General features: G+C 38.2%; 1 protein-coding gene across 5 annotated transcripts in view; it reads right to left on the bottom strand.

The window, feature by feature from the left end:
- LRRC49 (leucine rich repeat containing 49) overlaps positions 1-18,428 on the bottom strand; it is a 162,999-nt gene that overhangs the window by 133,535 nt on the left and 11,036 nt on the right. For 4 of the 5 annotated variants that reach the window (XM_053656873.1, XM_053656872.1, XM_037137277.2 and 1 more), the window contains exons 6-7: positions 16,888-17,091; positions 9,135-9,201 (exon numbers count right to left, since the gene is read on the bottom strand). In XM_053656873.1, the coding sequence (XP_053512848.1) occupies positions 9,135-9,201; positions 16,888-17,091 (271 nt within the window). The remainder of the gene's footprint in view (positions 1-9,134; positions 9,202-16,887; positions 17,092-18,428) is intronic. The other variant, XM_053656871.1, reaches the window with a different exon arrangement.

Genomic DNA, 18,428 nt, shown 5'->3' on the forward strand with positions numbered 1-18,428 from the left:
ATTGAAACAACCATCAAAAACCTCCCCCCAAAATAAAAGGACCAGATGACTTCACTAGTAAATTCTACCAACACTCAATGAATGTTTGATACTGTTAGGTTAGGTTAGGGTTAAATTAGCAGGGAGGACGAGGCAGGCACCAGACTATCTCAGCAAGGGAGATAGAAAAGTAAAAAAAAAAAAAAAAAAAGTACAACCCGCCTGTGTATGACCTTGTCTTTGCATGGCCTTGTCTTTGCAGAAAAGTATCCATTGTAGTAAGCAGAGATGTGTGTGTGTCCTCTCAAAATAGCCAATTGCTAACAGCTACGTCTGCTTCTGTATTTGCTGCTTGCTTGCTTGCTCGCCCCAATAAAAACCCCAGGCTGTAAGCGCCAGGCGCGACTCTCATCTGCAGCCAATTTGGCACCGTGTCTCCGGAGGCACCCCGAGAGTTCGCCCCTGCGCAGGTAAAACTTTGAAACTTTGGCCAATAAAGTTCCATCTTAAACTCCTGAAAGCTTCCGAGATTTGCTCGCATTGGGGTATGTTACAATATCCTCAAACTCTTCCAAAAAAAATTGAAGAAGAGGCAATGTGTCCTAATGCTTTTTATGTGACAAACATAACCCTAATACCAAGACCTGGCAAACATGAAGGTAAAAAAGAAAACTACAGGCTATCTCTGATGAATACAGATGCAAAAGTCCTAAGCAAAAGGCTAGCAAATAAAATACAACAATACATTAAAAAAAATAATACATCACAATCAAGTGGGGTTCATTCCAGGGGCATAAGGATGGTTCAACATATGCAAATCAATAAATGTACTACACACATTAACAAAACAAAGGATAAAAATCATATGATCTTATCAACAGATTCAGAAAAAGCATCTGATAAGATGTAACATCCATTTATGATTAAAACACTCAATAAAAATACTTACAGAAGTAAAAGTATCTCAACATAATAAAAGGTCATATATTATTAAACCTCAGCCAGTATCATACTCAATGGTCAAAAACTGAAAGCTTTTCCTCTAAAATCAGGAACAAGACAAATCTGTCCACTCTTGCCACTCTTACTCCACATAGTTCTTGAAGTCCTCGCCGGAGCAGTCAGGCAAGAGAAAGAAATAAAAGGCATCCAAATTGAGAATGAAGAAGTAAAAGTGTCACTTTTTGCAGTTGATTTGATTCTTTATACAGAACACCCTAAAGACTGCACCAAAAAACTAGAAAAAAATAAACAAATACAGTAAAGTTGCAGGATTTGTACAAAATTAGCGTACAAAAATCCATTGCATTCCTGTATACTAACAATGAAACTTCAGAAAAAGAAATTTAAAAAATTCCTTTTGTAGTTGCAACAAAAATAAAATACTTAGGAATAAACTTAACAAAGGACGTGAAGGACCTGTATACAGGAAACTACAAAGCATCACTAAAAGAGACTGAAAAAGGCACAGTGAAATGGGAACATAATCCACGTTCGTGGCTTGGAAGAATCAACACAGTTAAAATGTCCATATTGCCCACAGCAATATAAAGATTTAATGCAAACTCCATCAAAATCCCAATGGCATTTTCAAAAGAAATAGAAAAAAATCACAAGACTTACATGGAACCACAAAAGACTCCATATAGCCAAAGCAATCCTCAGATAAAAGAACAAAGCTAATGGTATCACGCTATGTGACTTCAAATTATGCTACAGAACAATGATAATCAAAACAGCATGGTATTGGCAGAAAAACAGACCACAGACCAAAGAAACAAAACCGAGAGGCTAGAAATAAACCCACCTATTTATGGGCAAATAATTTTTAATAATGGAGCCAAAAACGAATGAAGAAAAGAAAGCCTCTTCAATTAATTGTGCTGGCAAAACTGGAAAGCTATATGCAAAAGAATAAAACTACACTACAACTTGTCCCCATGTGCAAAAATTAATTCAAATTAAATCAAAGAACTAAATATAAGATCTGAAACAATAAAATACATAGAAGAAAACACACACACTAAAGTTATGAACCACGGCCATAAAAAATATTTTAGGAATTTGACCCCAAAGACAAGGGAAGTAAAGGCAAAAATAAATAAATGGGACTATATCAAACTAAAAGCTTCTGCACAACAAAAGAAACTGCCAACAAGACAAAAAGGCAACCAAACCAATGGTAGAAGATATTTGCAAACAATGGCTCTGACAAGGGGTTAATATGCAAAATACATTTTTAAAAATCTCAACACCAAACAAACAACTCAATTAAAAAATGGACAGAGAACATGAACAGACACCTCTCCCAAGAAGATATACAACCAGCCAACAGATGTAGGCAAAGATGCTCAACTTCACTAGCTAGTAGGGAAATGCAAGTTGAAAACACAATGAGATACCACCTCATACCTGTTAGAATGGCAATTATTGACGAAACAAGTAATAACAACTGTTGAAAGTGTTGTGGAGAAAAAGGAACTCTCCCTTCACTGCTAGTGGGAATGTAAACTGATGTGGCCACTAAAGAAAACAGTATGGAGGTTCCTTAAAAAATTAAGAATAGAGTTGCCATATGACCCAGTAATCTTTCTTCTGGGTATCTGCCCCCCAAATTGAAAACATTCATCTGCAAAGATATATGTACTCCCATGTCTACTGCAGCACCATACAAGGCAACCAAGACATGGAGACAATCAAAGTCTCCTTTGATAGATAACTGGATAAAGAAGATGTGGTACATATATACTATGGAGTACTACTCAGCCATAAAAAAGATGATATACTGCCATCTGCAACAACATGAATGGACCCTGAGAATATTATGTTAAGGAAAATCAGTCAGGAAAAGCTAAGAGCCACATGATTTCACTCATATGTGGGACATAAAACGGAAACTCTGGCACAGACAACAGTAGGGTGGTTACCAGAGAAAAGGGAGGTGGGGGGTTGCTATCAAAGAGTAAAGGGAGCTAAATATAGGGGGACAGAAGATGATGGGACTACAGTTGGTGGGCACACAACGAAATATACAGGTCATGTTTCACAGAAATGTAAACTTGAAGCCTACATAATCTTATTAGCCAATCTCATCCCAATACATTTAATTAAAAAAAAAAAAGCTGGCTTCAGTTAAAAAAATAAAAATCTATTTCCAATTTCTTCTGTTATAGATAATATGAAGTCATTTAACTTGAGAAAATTAACTAAAGAAACAGAGAAAATATTTGAAGTCAATTTTATCAAATAAGTCCATCACTTGGGGCATCTCTATGCCTAACACCGTGCCTGGTCCCATGAAGGTGACAAGAAGTATACGTACTACCTGCCAAATAGAAACTTACTGTGAGCCCATGGCATTAGCTCACAATGTTTTTACCCAGAAAGACCACCCTCGGAAAGGAAAAGCAAGGAAAAAAAATGATACCAAGTTCCCTCGCTAATTTCATTGATACCAAAGCATCCTAAGAGCGGTCAAGAGACTGGAAAGGATTCAACTAAGTAGGATCCCCAGTGGAGGGTGAGGACGCATATTCTTTATTAGTGGAAGTGCTTAGGAGAAGAAACAATGTTTAGTCAGGATGAAATCAGCGGACACTAACTGTTTAGATTAGAGCAAGAGAGTCAGAATCACCGATTATGCACGTGCACATAAGCCCTGAACTGCGGCAGAGGTGTTCGAGCTCTAAGGTGAGGGTAAATAAAAACTCTGCCCACGAGACGGTGAGAGCGCAACGTGATCTGAAGCCATACTAGGGTAGAATCTATCCCAAGCACAGCACAGTGAGTTGAGGCTGGGCATGACACAGAAGTAAGCAGGGGTCCTTGTGGGGACTTTATCGGTCTTTCGATGTAACATAGTTCAAAAACAATGAGTCCTGTATATAACACTTTTCTTCAGAAATTAAAGAACAAATTTTACAATCACTACAGATTAATTTTCTCATCTGTACTGCCATCACAGCATTATTTAAACTTTTTATTTAATACTTCAAAGCAGATGTTAGCTAAAAACGTTTTCAATTTATAATGCAATTTCTATGTTGTTATTTCTCTTACATTCAAGAAATATAATCTAGATTCCATATAGGTTTGAGGAGAAACCCATACATGCTTATGTTAAAGTCAATAATTAAAGGTAACATTCAATCATGCTTTAAAATTTGTCTAAAATTGTTGGTCTAGCTAATGTAAAATGAAAATAGACAAAATTATAAAAGAAGCAATGAAGTTATCACAGTATTTGCAGATGACAGAACCAAATAATAAAACTTAGAAAAAAGTATTTCAAAAATAAATATGTAACAGAATTAGGAATGACTACAATCAGCAAAAAGGAAAATAAACACTGTAGAAAATCAGTTAATGTCAGCATAAGCTTGACATACTATCCTAAGATACTAAGAAAAAATAGAGATAGGAAGAATGAAAGAGAAGATGAGGATATGGAAGACACAAATAGATGTAACAAACATAATCGAGAAAGCAATATTTAAATATATAAAATAAAACTATTCCGAGTTCAAGAGAAATATAAATATACAGAATGAAGGGGTGTGTTGCTGTGTGACCTGCACAGGGTGTCTTCCCCCTTCTGTTAATAATCCGTGGGTGATTCTTTTAGTCTATTACTCATCACAGTCATGCAAAAAGTTGCAAGCACAGAGTCAATGATTGAAACTTCAGGCAAAGGGTGTTATAGGGTGAGAGAGAGCATAGTTCTTCATTGGTTAATAAACTTCACAGCAAGAAGACACGATAGGAATGTAAAATGCCCAATTATGGGTCACACTGATCAGAGAGAGGGTCCCAAGACAGACTATAGAGCTTCTTTTTCTTTTAAGTGTAATTTATTGACTATGCTATTACAGTTGTCCCATTCCTTTTTCCCCCATTATTCCCCTCTTCCTGGTACCCCCATTCCCTCTAGCATTCCCCCCTCATAATTCATGTCCATGTAAGTTCTTTGGCTTCTCCATTTCCTATACTATTCTTAACCACCCCCTGTCTATTTTGTACCTACCAATTATGTTTCTTATTCCCTGTACCTTTCCCCCTATTCTCTTCCTTTTTCCTCCCCACTGATAACCCTCCATGTGATCTCCATTTCTGTGATTCTGTTCCTGTTTTACTTGTTTGCTTAGTTTTTGTTTTTTTAGGTTCAGTCATTGATAGGTGTGAGTTTGTCATTTTACTGTTCATAGTTTTGATCTTCTTTATCTTAGGTAAGTCCCTTTAACATTTCACATAATAAGTAAGGGCTTAGTGATGGTGAACTCCTTTAACTTGACTGGGAAGCACTTTATCTGCCCTTCCAAGAGCTCCACACTCCAGTCTTTGTTTTTGAATAAGAGTAATTCAGACTGCTCTTTCTGGATAAAAACAACCTTCCTACTCAGCAATACCAAAAGGGTAAATGCTTGCAGGCAAGCAAGCACAGAAAGGGCAAGCTCTCCCTGAAGGAAAAGATGTCACCAAAAGAAGAGATTCTTCTTGAAGCATATCTGTGTCCATGTTAAAGAAGACATCTGCTAAGAGAACAAATTCTAGTAGAACAGACAAAATCTAGGTCAGAAATTGAGAGTCAAACTCTCAATCCCTTTGCATTCTTCACTTCTCATATATCATCGCTAAATCTTGATGCTTCTACCTTTTAAATATTTATCAGCCTGCCCCCTTATCACGTCCCTACTGCTACTACTTTAGATCCAGCCGTTATCACTTCTCACCAAGATTACTAGATAAGACTGTCAACTGTTCCGTCTCCAGTTTCAGCTCCCTCTACCTCGTTCCATTCCCCAGTCTGTTTCTCCTGAGAACGCTTTCACATCCATAAATCAAATACATTTTCACAAGTACAATGAGTATCATTTTAAAGTCCAATGGAATTATTTTCAAAAGACAAAAATTATACATGTCATTTTCTTTTAGTTTTTTTTAACTACCTGATGTTATTTTTTATAGAGCTGGACATTGTTTGATCTTGAGTAGTTTATCTTCTGAGTTTTTAAAAACCTAAGGTCACCAAGACTGTTTTTTTGCTTCAAAATACTCCAAATTTTTGTTTATTGGATTTAGATATTTTAAACAAAACACAGGTTTTCATTTAAAAGTTCCTTCTTCTTCTTATAGATCCTTGAGAAATAATTTGAGTGGTTTGGATGTTTAATCTTAATACACAGACTATCCCAAACATATGCTGAAATTATAAAGAACATAACACAGGTCATCTAACAAGGAATAGAGAATTTTTCACCCACATAATGGCTGGTAAGTAATTCCCAGACATAATGTACAGGTGAAATGATATGTTACGAATTTATCGGGTACTCTTACAGATCTTGGGCAATGCCCATGAATTGTTAAAACCACATATTTAATTCTCATATATGCATTTTTAAATAAACAACATTCCCCCCTCATATATGCTGTTAAATAAACAACAAAATATTGCTACCATAAAATGTTTCCCTTGTAGTCATGGATAGTTTTTAAAATAGTGGGCGGCTACAACAGTGGTCCCCAACTCTTCTAGCACCAGAGACTGGTTTCACGGAAGACAATTTTTCCATACATGGGGGTGGGGAGGACAGCTTTATAGTCTGCCACCAGATGCCGCCTAATTGTCACTTGCCCCTCACTGAGAGGGTTTTGATATGAGTCTGCAAGCAGTCGATTTGCTATGGTCTCTGTGCAGTCAAACCTCTCCGCTAATGATGATCTGTATTTGCATCCGCTCCCCAGCACTGGCATCCCCACCCAGCTCCACCTCAGACCACCAGGCATTAGATTCTCTTAAGGATCATGAGACCTAGCTCCCTCATTTGTGTAGTTCGCAGCAGAGTTTATGCTCCTTTGAGAATCTAATGGCCTGCTCTGACAGGAGGGGGATGTGGGGAGTGGCTGTAAATATGAATGAAGCTTCTTTTGCTTGCGAACCGTTCGCCTCCTGCTGTGCAGCCCAGCCTGAACCGGTATGAGTCCACGGCCCAGGTGATGGGGACCCCTGGGCACAGAGACCTCTGGCCTCTACTCTACCTACCTAACTAACCTTACCCTATCTTTCAAAGTTCCTCAACACCTGCTACAGTCTCAAATGGTAAAAAAAAGCACCATTTTGCTTTTAGTTCCAGATCTTTTGCATATTATTTTCTTCTACTTACAAAACTCTTTAATTCCTCTGCCCCTTCCCCACCACCTGACTGGGTAACCTCCCCTCTGCCAGAGGGACTCTGACCACCCTGCAGAGCAGGCTACCAGCACGGTACTGCAAGGTGCACACTCGGACAGACACCCCAATGTGGCTGTACAAGATTAGACCCTGGCAGATGAAAAGAATCTACATTTATCGAGGTCTTCTAAAATTACATTAGCTGCCTTGGCTAGTGTAGCTCAGTGGACTGAGCGCGGGCGTGTGAAGCGGAAGGTTGCCAGTTCAGTTCCTGGTCAGGGCACGTGCCTGGGTTGCAGGCTGGGTCCCTGGTAGGGGACACATGACAGGCAACCACACATTGATGTTTCTCTCCCACTATTTCTCCTTCCTGTCCCCTCCCTCTAAAAATAAATAAAATATTAAAAAAATAAAATTACATTAGCTTTTCACCAAAATGATCGGGACTAAGAGCTGTCAGAAAGCCTAGAGAGATCGTACTGAGGTCTGCACTTGCTTGACTGCAAATGGCCATGGCAGAGCTTGTTCATCAACAGGCAGGTTCTCCTGGATCATCCCAGAATGTATGCTTACCACCTTAGGAGAGGCTTTACCTTCTGCTCAGGTAACTATTCTTAGGTAAATACTCACATTTCAAAGATTAAAATTTAAATGGAAAAGCAAAGGCTTAACACAAGGCCAAGAAGCTCTGAGAGATGAGAACAAAGAGGGGAACAAAACAGACCAGATAGAGACATTACACGGACATGGGGGTAGACAACTGACTGACTGAATACAAGAATAATGAGCCCAGATCACATAGTTATCAGAAAAATGTAAATTGAAACCACAAGGAGTCACTATAAAAATTTAATGGGCAAAAATTAAGAAGCCTGACAATTCCAAATGCTGAAAAGAATGTGAAGTAACAGGATCTTTATGTAATACTAGTGGGAGTATAAATTGGCACAACCGCTTGGAAATCAGTTTGGCATTATCCTTTAAAGTTAGACATTTAAATAACCTCACCCATCAACTTCACTTCTAGAGCTACACTGTAGAGCACATATGGTATATAGAAGAAGCATGTACATGAACATTCTTAAAAGCACCATTCCCAATAGAAAACAAAACAGAAAAAAAAGGAAACCACCCAAATGTCTATTAATAATAAACTGGATACACAAGTTTTGTTTAACCACATCATGGAACATACAACAGTGAAAATGAATAAACTACAGCTACTCAATCAAAGAGATGAATGCCAGCCCTGGCTGGTGTGGCTCAGTGGATTGAGTGCTGACCTGCAAAACAAAGGGTCGCTGGTTCAATTCCCAGTCAGGACACATGCCTGGATTGCAGGCCAGGTCCCCAGTGCAGGGTACAACAAGAGGCAACCACAAACTGATGTTTCTCTCCCTCTTTTTCTCCCTCCCATCCCCTTCATCTAAAATAAATAAATAAATAAAATCTTTAAAAAATAAGATGAATTCCAGTAATATAATATTGTTTCTAAAAAGCAAAAACTACATGACAACATTGATACCTTTTTTAAAATTAAAAGGCAATGCAACTAAATGGCATATTATTTAGGTATACATATATGTAATAAAACCAACTAAAAATAACTCATAAAGGAATGATAAATGTGAAATCCCAAACTGTGGTTATTGCACAATAAAGGAGGAACGCCTAAGTAGAAGACATCAGTATTCTCATCAGTGTTCTCATTCTTGAGCGGGGGTTGGATAATGTATATTTTAAAAATAAGTTAATAAAAAACAAAATAAGGAACAAAATTATCATAATTGTAAGAATTTTGAATGCTTTATGTATCATCTACTGTGACAAATCACCAAATCTTATATAAATAGGCTTAATATTTCAGTTAAATGGTAAAGTAACTCTTAAAAATTCAACATAATGTAAGTCTTAAAAATTTTAGAATGTCAAATTTTCTGGACTTTTATGCAAAGAAGAAAGAAATGAAAGGTTTTTATAATACCTGATTTCCATGAAGGTCCAAGACATCTAAATTTTTTAGATTCTCCAGATTTGAGATTTTCTTGATTCTGAAAATCAGAATAAGAATAGAAATGTGGTTGTATCATAAGTATTATAAATCAAAACATGTTAAGGCACAACTCATTTTAATTTATTCCCTACAAATTAAATATAGACACAGAAATAGCTATATCTATATAAATATATAAATTACATATAACTATCTATATTATATAAAAACACATTTCCATTAATTTAATTATATTGTTAAATAATTAGTCCTGCTAGAGGACATGTCCTTTCACTTAAAAGTCGTATCTTTAGAAGAGAGCAATTCTTCTTCTAAGAGTCTTAGGCAAGGCACTTATTCAAAGCACTTCCCTTCCCCTCAGAATATGACCCAAACTTCTTACCCCAGTCCTCAAGGTCCTAACCCGTCTAGCTGCTGACTTCCTCCAGCCTTATCTCCTCCCTTGCTTAGGCTCCTCTGTTCCTTCTGCTCCAGCCTCAGGGGCTTTCTTGCCATCTCTAGCCTCACAAATTCCTTTCTGTTTGGGGTGTTCACCCTCGCTATTGCTTCTTCCAGGTTTCCCCCAGGATTTCACATGGTTCACACCTTCACATAACCCAGGTCTCGCCTCAAGTATCTGCTCAGAACGGCCTTTCCAGATGACCCTATCAAAAACAGCTCCCCCTTCCCATCCCCACTGCTCTTTCCTCTGCCTGCTTTAACTTCAATGTGCTTATCCTTGCCTAAATTTATATTATTCATGTGTTTCCTTTTTTACACTCTCCTTCTAACCAAAATGCGAGTTCCAAGAGGTCATAAATTTTGATATGTTCTCTATCTCCAGGACTCACGACAGTACCTGGCACCAAGTAGGCACGCAGAAGGTATTTGTTGAATGAATGAATGAAGACAACTAAAAGGATGAGTGTTATGTATAGGGGTATTCGTAACAGGATTCTTTACCACAGAGACAAAATGAACATTGCCTAAATGCTTTCTACTGGACTCACTCGGTTTCTGAATATTTATTTAGGAGTTCTGATTTGCCATCTTTTGAAAAACTGAAATGTTGCTATAAATTAAAAAGCACAGCCTGGATGGTGCGCTCAGTGGATTGAGCATGGGCCTGCGAACCAAAGGGTTGCTGGTTCGATTCCCAGTCAGAGCACATGCCTGGGTTGTGGGCCAGGTCCCCGGGAGGGAGCATGCAAGAGGCAACCACACACTGATGTTTCTCTCCATTTCTTTCTCCCTTCTTTCCGCTCTGTCTGAAAGTAAATAAATAAAATCTGCCCTGGCTGGTGTAGCTCAGTGGATTGAGCACAGGCCTGCGAACCAAAGGATCGAGGTTTAATTCCCAGTCAGGGCACATGCCTGGGTTGCAGGCCAGTTCCCAGCAGGGGACCCACGAGAGGCAACTATACATTGATATTTCTCTCCCTCTCTCCTTCCCTTCCCCTCTAAAGATAAATAAACAAAATCTTAAAAATAATAATAAATAAATAAAATCTTCAAAAATAAAATAAAATAAAAAGCACAAAATCTTATCTCTGAAATACCCAACCTCTGTGTGTATCAGAATCACCTGGGACATCCTGATAAAATACAGCTTGCTGAGCCCACCTGCAGTTTCCAGGTTAGGATCTAAAAATTTGCATTTCTAAGTTCTTGGGCCACCTAATGCTGCTGGTCCAGAGATCACATTTTGAGAAGTAATTTCCTAGAATACAGGCCTTCTTCTTATCAAATCTCAACTCCCCCTCATATGAGCTTTGTGAGGGTGAACACACCTACCTTATTGAAAACATTAAAACCTATTCTAGGGAAATAATCAGAGATGCAGATAAAGATGAATGGACAAGAATATACATCACAGCATTATCATAGAAAAAAGTATACAATGTAAATGTCTAACAGAAAGGAAAATATTAAATTACTACATATATACTCATACAGATTATTAAGCTCTTAAAAATTGTTTTCAAAGAATATTTAATGACATGGGAAAACATAAATAATAAAATATAAATATGCCAGTGAAAAGCACCATAAAATATAAAAACAATTTTATGAAACTATGATATGTGAATGTAGAAAAAAGGGCACTACTCAGTGTTGCTAACCGTATCTTGAAAAGAAGGCAAAGGGATGACTGCATGTCCTTTCAATGTCACTTCAGAGCACTGTCAACAAGCCCACCTAAAGCTCTTAGCCTTTGCGTCAGCACGGATGGAACTGGAGAGCATTATGCTAAGTGAAATAAGCCAGGCGGTAAGGGACAAATACCTTATGATCTCACCTTTAACAGGAACCTAATCAACAAAACGAACAAGCAAGCAAAATATAACCAGATACATGGAAATAAAGAACAATCTGACTGACCGGAGAGGAGGTGGGATAGTGGGTAAAAGGGTTTTCAGTAACAACTATAAAAATGGACAAAACCAAGGGGGGTTGGAATCGGGAGGGAGGGGGGATGGCTGGGGTCGGAGAGAGATGGCAGGTAAATGCAGACAACTGTACTTGAACAACAATAAAATAAATTTTTTTTAAAAAGCTACCTAAGAATCATCGGACTGTTTACTCTGTTTGGATCAGAGCCCAAATTCTGTAAAGTTTTATACTAACTTGTAGGAAACTGATGATGCAATGTTTCTATTGCATGTTTTGTAACTAACAATCTTATTCCAGCATCCTTCATTTTCATTAGTTTCTCTTACCCTCCTTTGAACAACCTCTGTCATCCTACTGGTTTCCTCCTTAATGATTTAATGAAAAATTGGCCTGGAGTTAATATCTATTTATCTGAGAATTACACTTTTAACATTTTGGAAATTATACACAAGGGATGGAAATTGTCCCAGCCCAAATTTCTCTGATTTGGGGGATTAATATAACGTGCTTCTGTATTAACCAGAAACTCTGGGCACAACTGCAGCAGTTCTGTCACGGAAGCCTAAACACACAACACGTCTTCGGTCTTCCCACAGCACTCTACCAAGTCCGTCCATACCACTAAGCTACCCAATAAAACACTCCCTGTCTGTTGTGATTTCAAGCATTCTCTCAGCTTTGACACCTAGTGACTTTGTGACTCTGACTTCTGATTCTGATTGCCCAGGTGAATAGAAAGAAAAATAGGCAAGTCAGTCAATTAAACTCAAAAACAACTAAACATCTTGCTCTCATGAATTATCTTTGCCATAGACTCTCTTCCCACCCCCTGCAATAACATTAAAACAGAATCCTGAAGCATTCAGAGGTGAATGAAGGGATCAGTTAACCTAGGAAGCCAGGGTTAGATTAGGTACTGATGAAGAATTTACAGAATCATAGTCAGTTCCCAAATAATTGAAGATTTTTACATTAACACAAGGTGACCTGAAGGTTATTTTTTTAATTTCTACCATTAAACAAAACTGAAACTAGAAAAGGGCAAGGTTCACCTACCACTTCAGGTGCTACAGACTTCCAGGGATGTCTGACACTGTTCCTGCAGGCCGCACTGTGTTGCAGAGGGCAGGATCTGTGTGAAGGCTACGCTTTTTGGGTGTCAAAGACAAATCTCTAAGCGGGAACCTTCAAATAATCAGAGGGAAAGGCATATGGAATCCCAGGATCTGGCAGAAAGTTTTATACATAGTCCTTGGTGATGAGAAGAAAATGCAGGGAAGTTCTGTTCATTAGCCTGTGATCATGAGAGCAGCAGAAGATCTCATAAGGATAAATAGGGGATTCAGAAAGTAGAAGAGTGAGCCAGCAAGAATTTCAATAGTGAAGTCACACAGAGGGGTGGCGAGTTCATTAGTGGCAATGTAAACTTCACAAATGGCATCTGAGCAAGGTCTTTCTGGCTTAGCAGAAATATGTGCTGGAGCTGCTTGAACTTAGAGGCATCTGGTTGCCCTAGATGTTCATATCTGGTTCCACTGCCTTGGACTAAATGACCATGCAGTGCTTCGCAGTGTGGAGGGAGAAAACCTTATGGATTTTTAAGCAACAAGGGGCAACTAGTCACCCAGGGCAAACATGAGGATACAGAGTGGCAATGGTGCATCTCTCTTCTCCACAGTCCTCAGCCAGGTTTGCCTAATGATCACTGAAGAACTGCCTCAAAATAGATTTGTACCCTTAAAAAAATTTTTTTATTGTTGTTCTTAGATTTGCATCTTCAAGACTCAGCGGTGACAAAGTCAGTTGGCTAAAGAGGATTAGGCATACGCTTTAGCGGTCAGATTTTCATTGTACTGATACTTCTGAAATAATGCAATTTAGGAGAATGTGGAAAATTGTCTTATGACCCATTTTCTTTTTATTCAAGAACACTCACAGTTCTAGAACCTGATAACTGCTATTTTCTTTATGGGGACAAAATTAAGTAAAATATGGCCCAAGGCATACAAACAAAAGGATAGAGGAGTAGAAAGAGGAAGAAGAGACTGTTAGACTGCTTTTACTTGACAACGGTAAGGTTATAGAAAAGGGCAGTAGGCCCCAGACAGCTGGAGGAGCAGAGACCTTTAAAAAGGTAAAAATGTCCAACACGCTGGTGTCTTTGAGGCACGGGAAAAGAGAGTAGATTGAGAAATGATTTAAAACATTAGGAGCCAGGAGTAGCTCTAGACACTATGTTTAAAACTAAAAAGGGAGGTTTAAAATGTCACTGGAAAACACCTTACTTGAGGACTACAAGGAGCACCTAAAGGCAACAGTACTGGAGAATAAATGGAAGCCAGAGGAAGAAATCAGTAAATCCAAGGTTGAGAACTGGTAAAGAAATCTCTGGGAGAGATAACAGAGCACCTTAAGAAGGGAATGGCTTAAACATATGAAAAATTTACTCCTCACTTCCCTCAGTGAACTTCTCTGGTGGCATACTCCTACTGTACAGAGTTTGGACATCTCCAACCTTGCACAAACTACCTTTCCTCTCCATTTCTCCATCTGTGAAATAAGAGAGCTAATCTCTGAGGTCCCTTCAAGCTCCAATAGTCTATAATCCTATAATTGTCCTGAATTCCCTAATGGTACTATAATGCTGAGATTATAACACTTGACCCAATAGTAAGGGACAGACTACACCACTGCGAACTTTCAAGAAACTGCAGAGAACAGATGAGACTCTGTAACTCTGGGACATGATCTTGGAAAAATGATCTCATATTAACTACCATTGGGTAAATAAAGAGGTAATTCAAGATACATGTTGTGAGGTAAAAAAGATGGGGGGAGGGGAACCAAGCTTGGGTATCACGCTGTATCTAAACTTTATCATTTGACAATATATAAACCATTTTGAATTTTGCCAAATAGCTCTTCTTTCTAGGCATTGTAGAAAAGTCATGAATGAATCTCAAGGAAATCAGTCATAAATCATGTATCTGCACCACATAATACACCCTCATGAGAACTGGGGACATTCACACAGTATGTGATCTTAAATGGATACTGAAAACACAACCTGAACAAGAATCAATCAGTAATTTGACAATCAAAGACTATCAAGTATCTACCCTCAGTCAAGCACTAAGAAGAATCACTAGTGAAATACATATGCCTAAAGTAAATACACATGCTTAAAATACGGCCTAAGAAAATATAAAAGCTAAATCTACTATCTACTTCCACATAAGCTATGGCACTGGAAAGCAATACACACTCAATAAATGTCACTTGCTTAAACTGTCAGACTGAATCTCACAAAACAAATTATGACTGAATCTTAATCCATTCAAAAAATCTTTCAAGAGGACTTCCGGCCAAGATGGAGGCATAGGTAGACACACTGTGCCTCCTCACACAACCAAAGGATAACAACCAATTTAAAAACACAACCAGAACTGACAGAAAATCAAACTATATGGAAGTCCCACAACCAAGGAGTTAAAAAATAAACATTCATCCACATTGGTAGGAGGGGTGGAGATGAGCAGCCCAGAAAAGAAAACGTGTGGCAAGGTGGTAGCCGACTGAGCAAGCAGTCCCACATTCATGTGCAGATAAACTGGGAGGAATAACTGGGGAGCGAGGCAGACCATGGGACCCAGAATTTCAGTGTGGGGGGGAAATAAAGCCTCAAAACCTCTTGACTGAAAGGACCTGTGGGGGTTGAGGCAGCAGGAGAAACCCCCAGCCTCACAGGAGAGTTCACTGAAGAGACCCACAGGGTCCTAGAATGTATACAAACCCACCCACACAGTAATCAGAACCAGAAGAGCCCAATTTGCTTGTGGGTAGCGGGGGTAAGTGACTGAAAACCAACTGAGAGCCGAGCAAGCGGCACTGTTCCCTCTCAGACCACTCCCCCACATTCCATACAACATGGTGAAGTAGGTTACCTCACTCCAGCAAATACCTAAGGCTCCACCCTTACTACATAATAAACATGCCGAGAAAAAAAATATGGCCCAAATGAAAAAACAGATCAAATCCCCAGAAAAAATACAACTAAGTTATGAAGAGACAGCCAACCTATCAGATGTACAGTTCAAAACACTGGTAATCAGGATGCTCACAGAACTGGTTGAGTATGGTTGCAAAATAGAGGGGAAAGTGAAATAAAGGAAAATGTATGGTGAACCAACAGTGAAGGGAAGGAAACCAGACTCAAATCAGTGATGTGGAGCAGAAGGAAGAAACATTCAACCAGAACATAATGAAGAAACAAGAATTCAAAAAAAATGAGGAGAGGATTAGGAACCTATAGGACAACCTTAAATGTTCCAATATCCAAATCATAGGGGTGTCAGAAGGAGAAAAGGAAGAACAAGGAATTGAAAACTTATTTGAAAACATAATAAAGAAGAATTTCCCCAATTTGGCAAAGGAAATAGACTTCTAGAAAGTCCAGGAAGCTCATAGTGTCCCAAAGAAGTTGGACCCAAAGAAGCACACACCAAGGCACATCATAATTATATTACCCAAGATTAAAGATAAGGAGAGAATTTCAAAAGCAGCAAGAGAAAAGGAGATAGTTACCTACAAAGAAGTTCCCATGAGACTATCAGCTGATTTCTCAAAAGAAACCTTACAGGCAAGAAGGGACTGGAAAGAAGTATTCAAAGTAATGAAAGGCATGGACCTACATCCAAGATCACTCTACCCAGAAAACCTATCATTTATAATAGAAGGGCAGAAAAAGTGCTTCCAAGAGAAGGTCAAGTTAAAGGTGTCCATCATCACCAAGCCCTTATTATATAAAATGTTAAAGGGACTTAACTAAGAAAAAGAAGATAAAAAATATGAACAGTAAAATGACAACAAACTCACAACTATCAACAACTGAACCTAAAAAAAACAAACAAACTAAGCAAACAACTAGAATGGGAACAGAATGACAAATGGAAATCACAGGGAAGGTTATTAGCGGGGAAGGGGAGGAGGGAATGGGGGAAAAGGTACAGGGAATAAGTAGCATAAATGGTAGATAGAAAATAGACAGGGGAAGTTAAGACTAGTATAAGAAATGTAGAAGCCAAAGAACTTAAATGTATGACCCACGGACATGAACTAAGTGGGGCAGGGAGGGAATTGGGGTGGGAGGGGCTGTGCAGGGGAGAGGTGAATAAAGGGAAAATGGGACAACTGTGATAGCATAATCAATAAAATATATTTTAAAAATCTTTCAGAACATTTAGTCTAGTAAGTTTTTAACTATTTTTTAATTCTGAGTTGCCATCTAAACACCATGGGACTGAACATTAGCTTGAAATAAAATAAACAAAAACTGCTCCGCAACGATTACCTGTTTTTCCCCAACAAGAGGACACGGAGGGATCTTAGAGTAGAAAGCCCACTAATTTCTTCAATCTGGTTATCATATAAGTCCAAGAATATAAGCCTCCGTAGATTAGAAATGTTTTGGATTCGAGTTATAAAATTGTGTTGAAAGTTCAACAAACGAAGGTGTTCTTCTCCATCGATAATAGGACATACAGTCAGCTTTTGCCTAAGAAACATTTAAAAAGTCAGTAAGATTCTGAGCTGGCAACCTGCCTCCTCTTAGAAATATTATTAGTATCTTTGTGCTCCCAAGTTATAAGGAGAAAAAGATACATAGACTCACTTCTTGCCTCCATGAACTAAGCATCTTAGATCAAATCGTAAATCATCCCTATAAAAGCCAATATACATTGACGATGATAAATATTAAAATGAAGTCTAAGCTCTCATTTTATTTTAAAAATTCCAATACAAATTATTTCACATAAAATTGACTTAGTATCAGAAAACACTCAATGTAAATGCCTTATACAATAGAGGTTTATGATGGTTCAAAGAACCACGTCACATAACCAGAGAAATGTCTTTGCCATCAATTGACTGATAGAAAGACTGCCTAGGTAACTAAGTCATCAGGAAAAAAAGAAAAACATAAAAAAGGGTGTCTCAGAATTGTAGATTCTTAAGCTGGATGACATCAGGAAGAGCAAGAAATTCAGTCATCTACAGTTCACTTTAATAAAGCAATTTCATCCTTAATTGAACATTTCTTCAGACACGTAAGATTTTAAGTGTATGTTCACATGTTCAACACTAACTCTGAACTTTGCAGAATGTTTAAAATGCTATTGGGTAGAATGAAACCTTACCAATATATGTCTTAAGCTATATTTAAGACAGTACACCTCCATTACACAAAAAGTTATAATGTACTACACGTGAAATTATTATGTGCAGGGCCCTTTAAGAAACTGACAGCATGGATGGAACTGGAGAGCATTATGCTAAGTGAAATAAGCCAGGTGGTGAAAGACAAATACCTTATGACCTCACCTTTAAGTGGAACCTAATCAACAAAACAAACAAGCAAGAAAAAATATAACCAGAGACACAGAAATAAAGAACAAAATGACAGTAACTAGAGGGGAGGAGGGAGGGAGATAATGCGGGAAAGAAGGTGAAGAGCTGTCAAGGAACATGGGTAAAGGACCCATGGACAAAGCCAAAGTGGGGTAGGACTGAGAGTGGGAGGCGGGGGTGGGTGGGGCAGGGAAAAGTCATGGCAGGAAAATGAAGACAACTCTACTTGAACAATAAAAAATAAATAAATAAATAATAATAATAAAAAAAGAGCTCTACTAAGGTAATTAAATGACCATACAGAAATGATTCTATTCTGAGATTTTCAACAGTCTTCAAGGAAAATGTAGTTCTATTGATCAAAGTGTGAACAACTCTAATAGGAAAATTAATTAGAAATATTTCCTTTCAGTAAAATCAAGTTAGTGGAACCTTTAAAGCAAATGAATCAGAGTACTATAAGCATAAGTGAAACTCTACCAG

Source organism: Artibeus jamaicensis, unplaced genomic scaffold (assembly GCF_021234435.1).
Source record: "Artibeus jamaicensis isolate MK-2021 breed Jamaican fruit bat unplaced genomic scaffold, CSHL_Jam_final scaffold_286, whole genome shotgun sequence".
Classification (NCBI taxonomy): domain Eukaryota; kingdom Metazoa; phylum Chordata; class Mammalia; order Chiroptera; family Phyllostomidae; genus Artibeus; species Artibeus jamaicensis.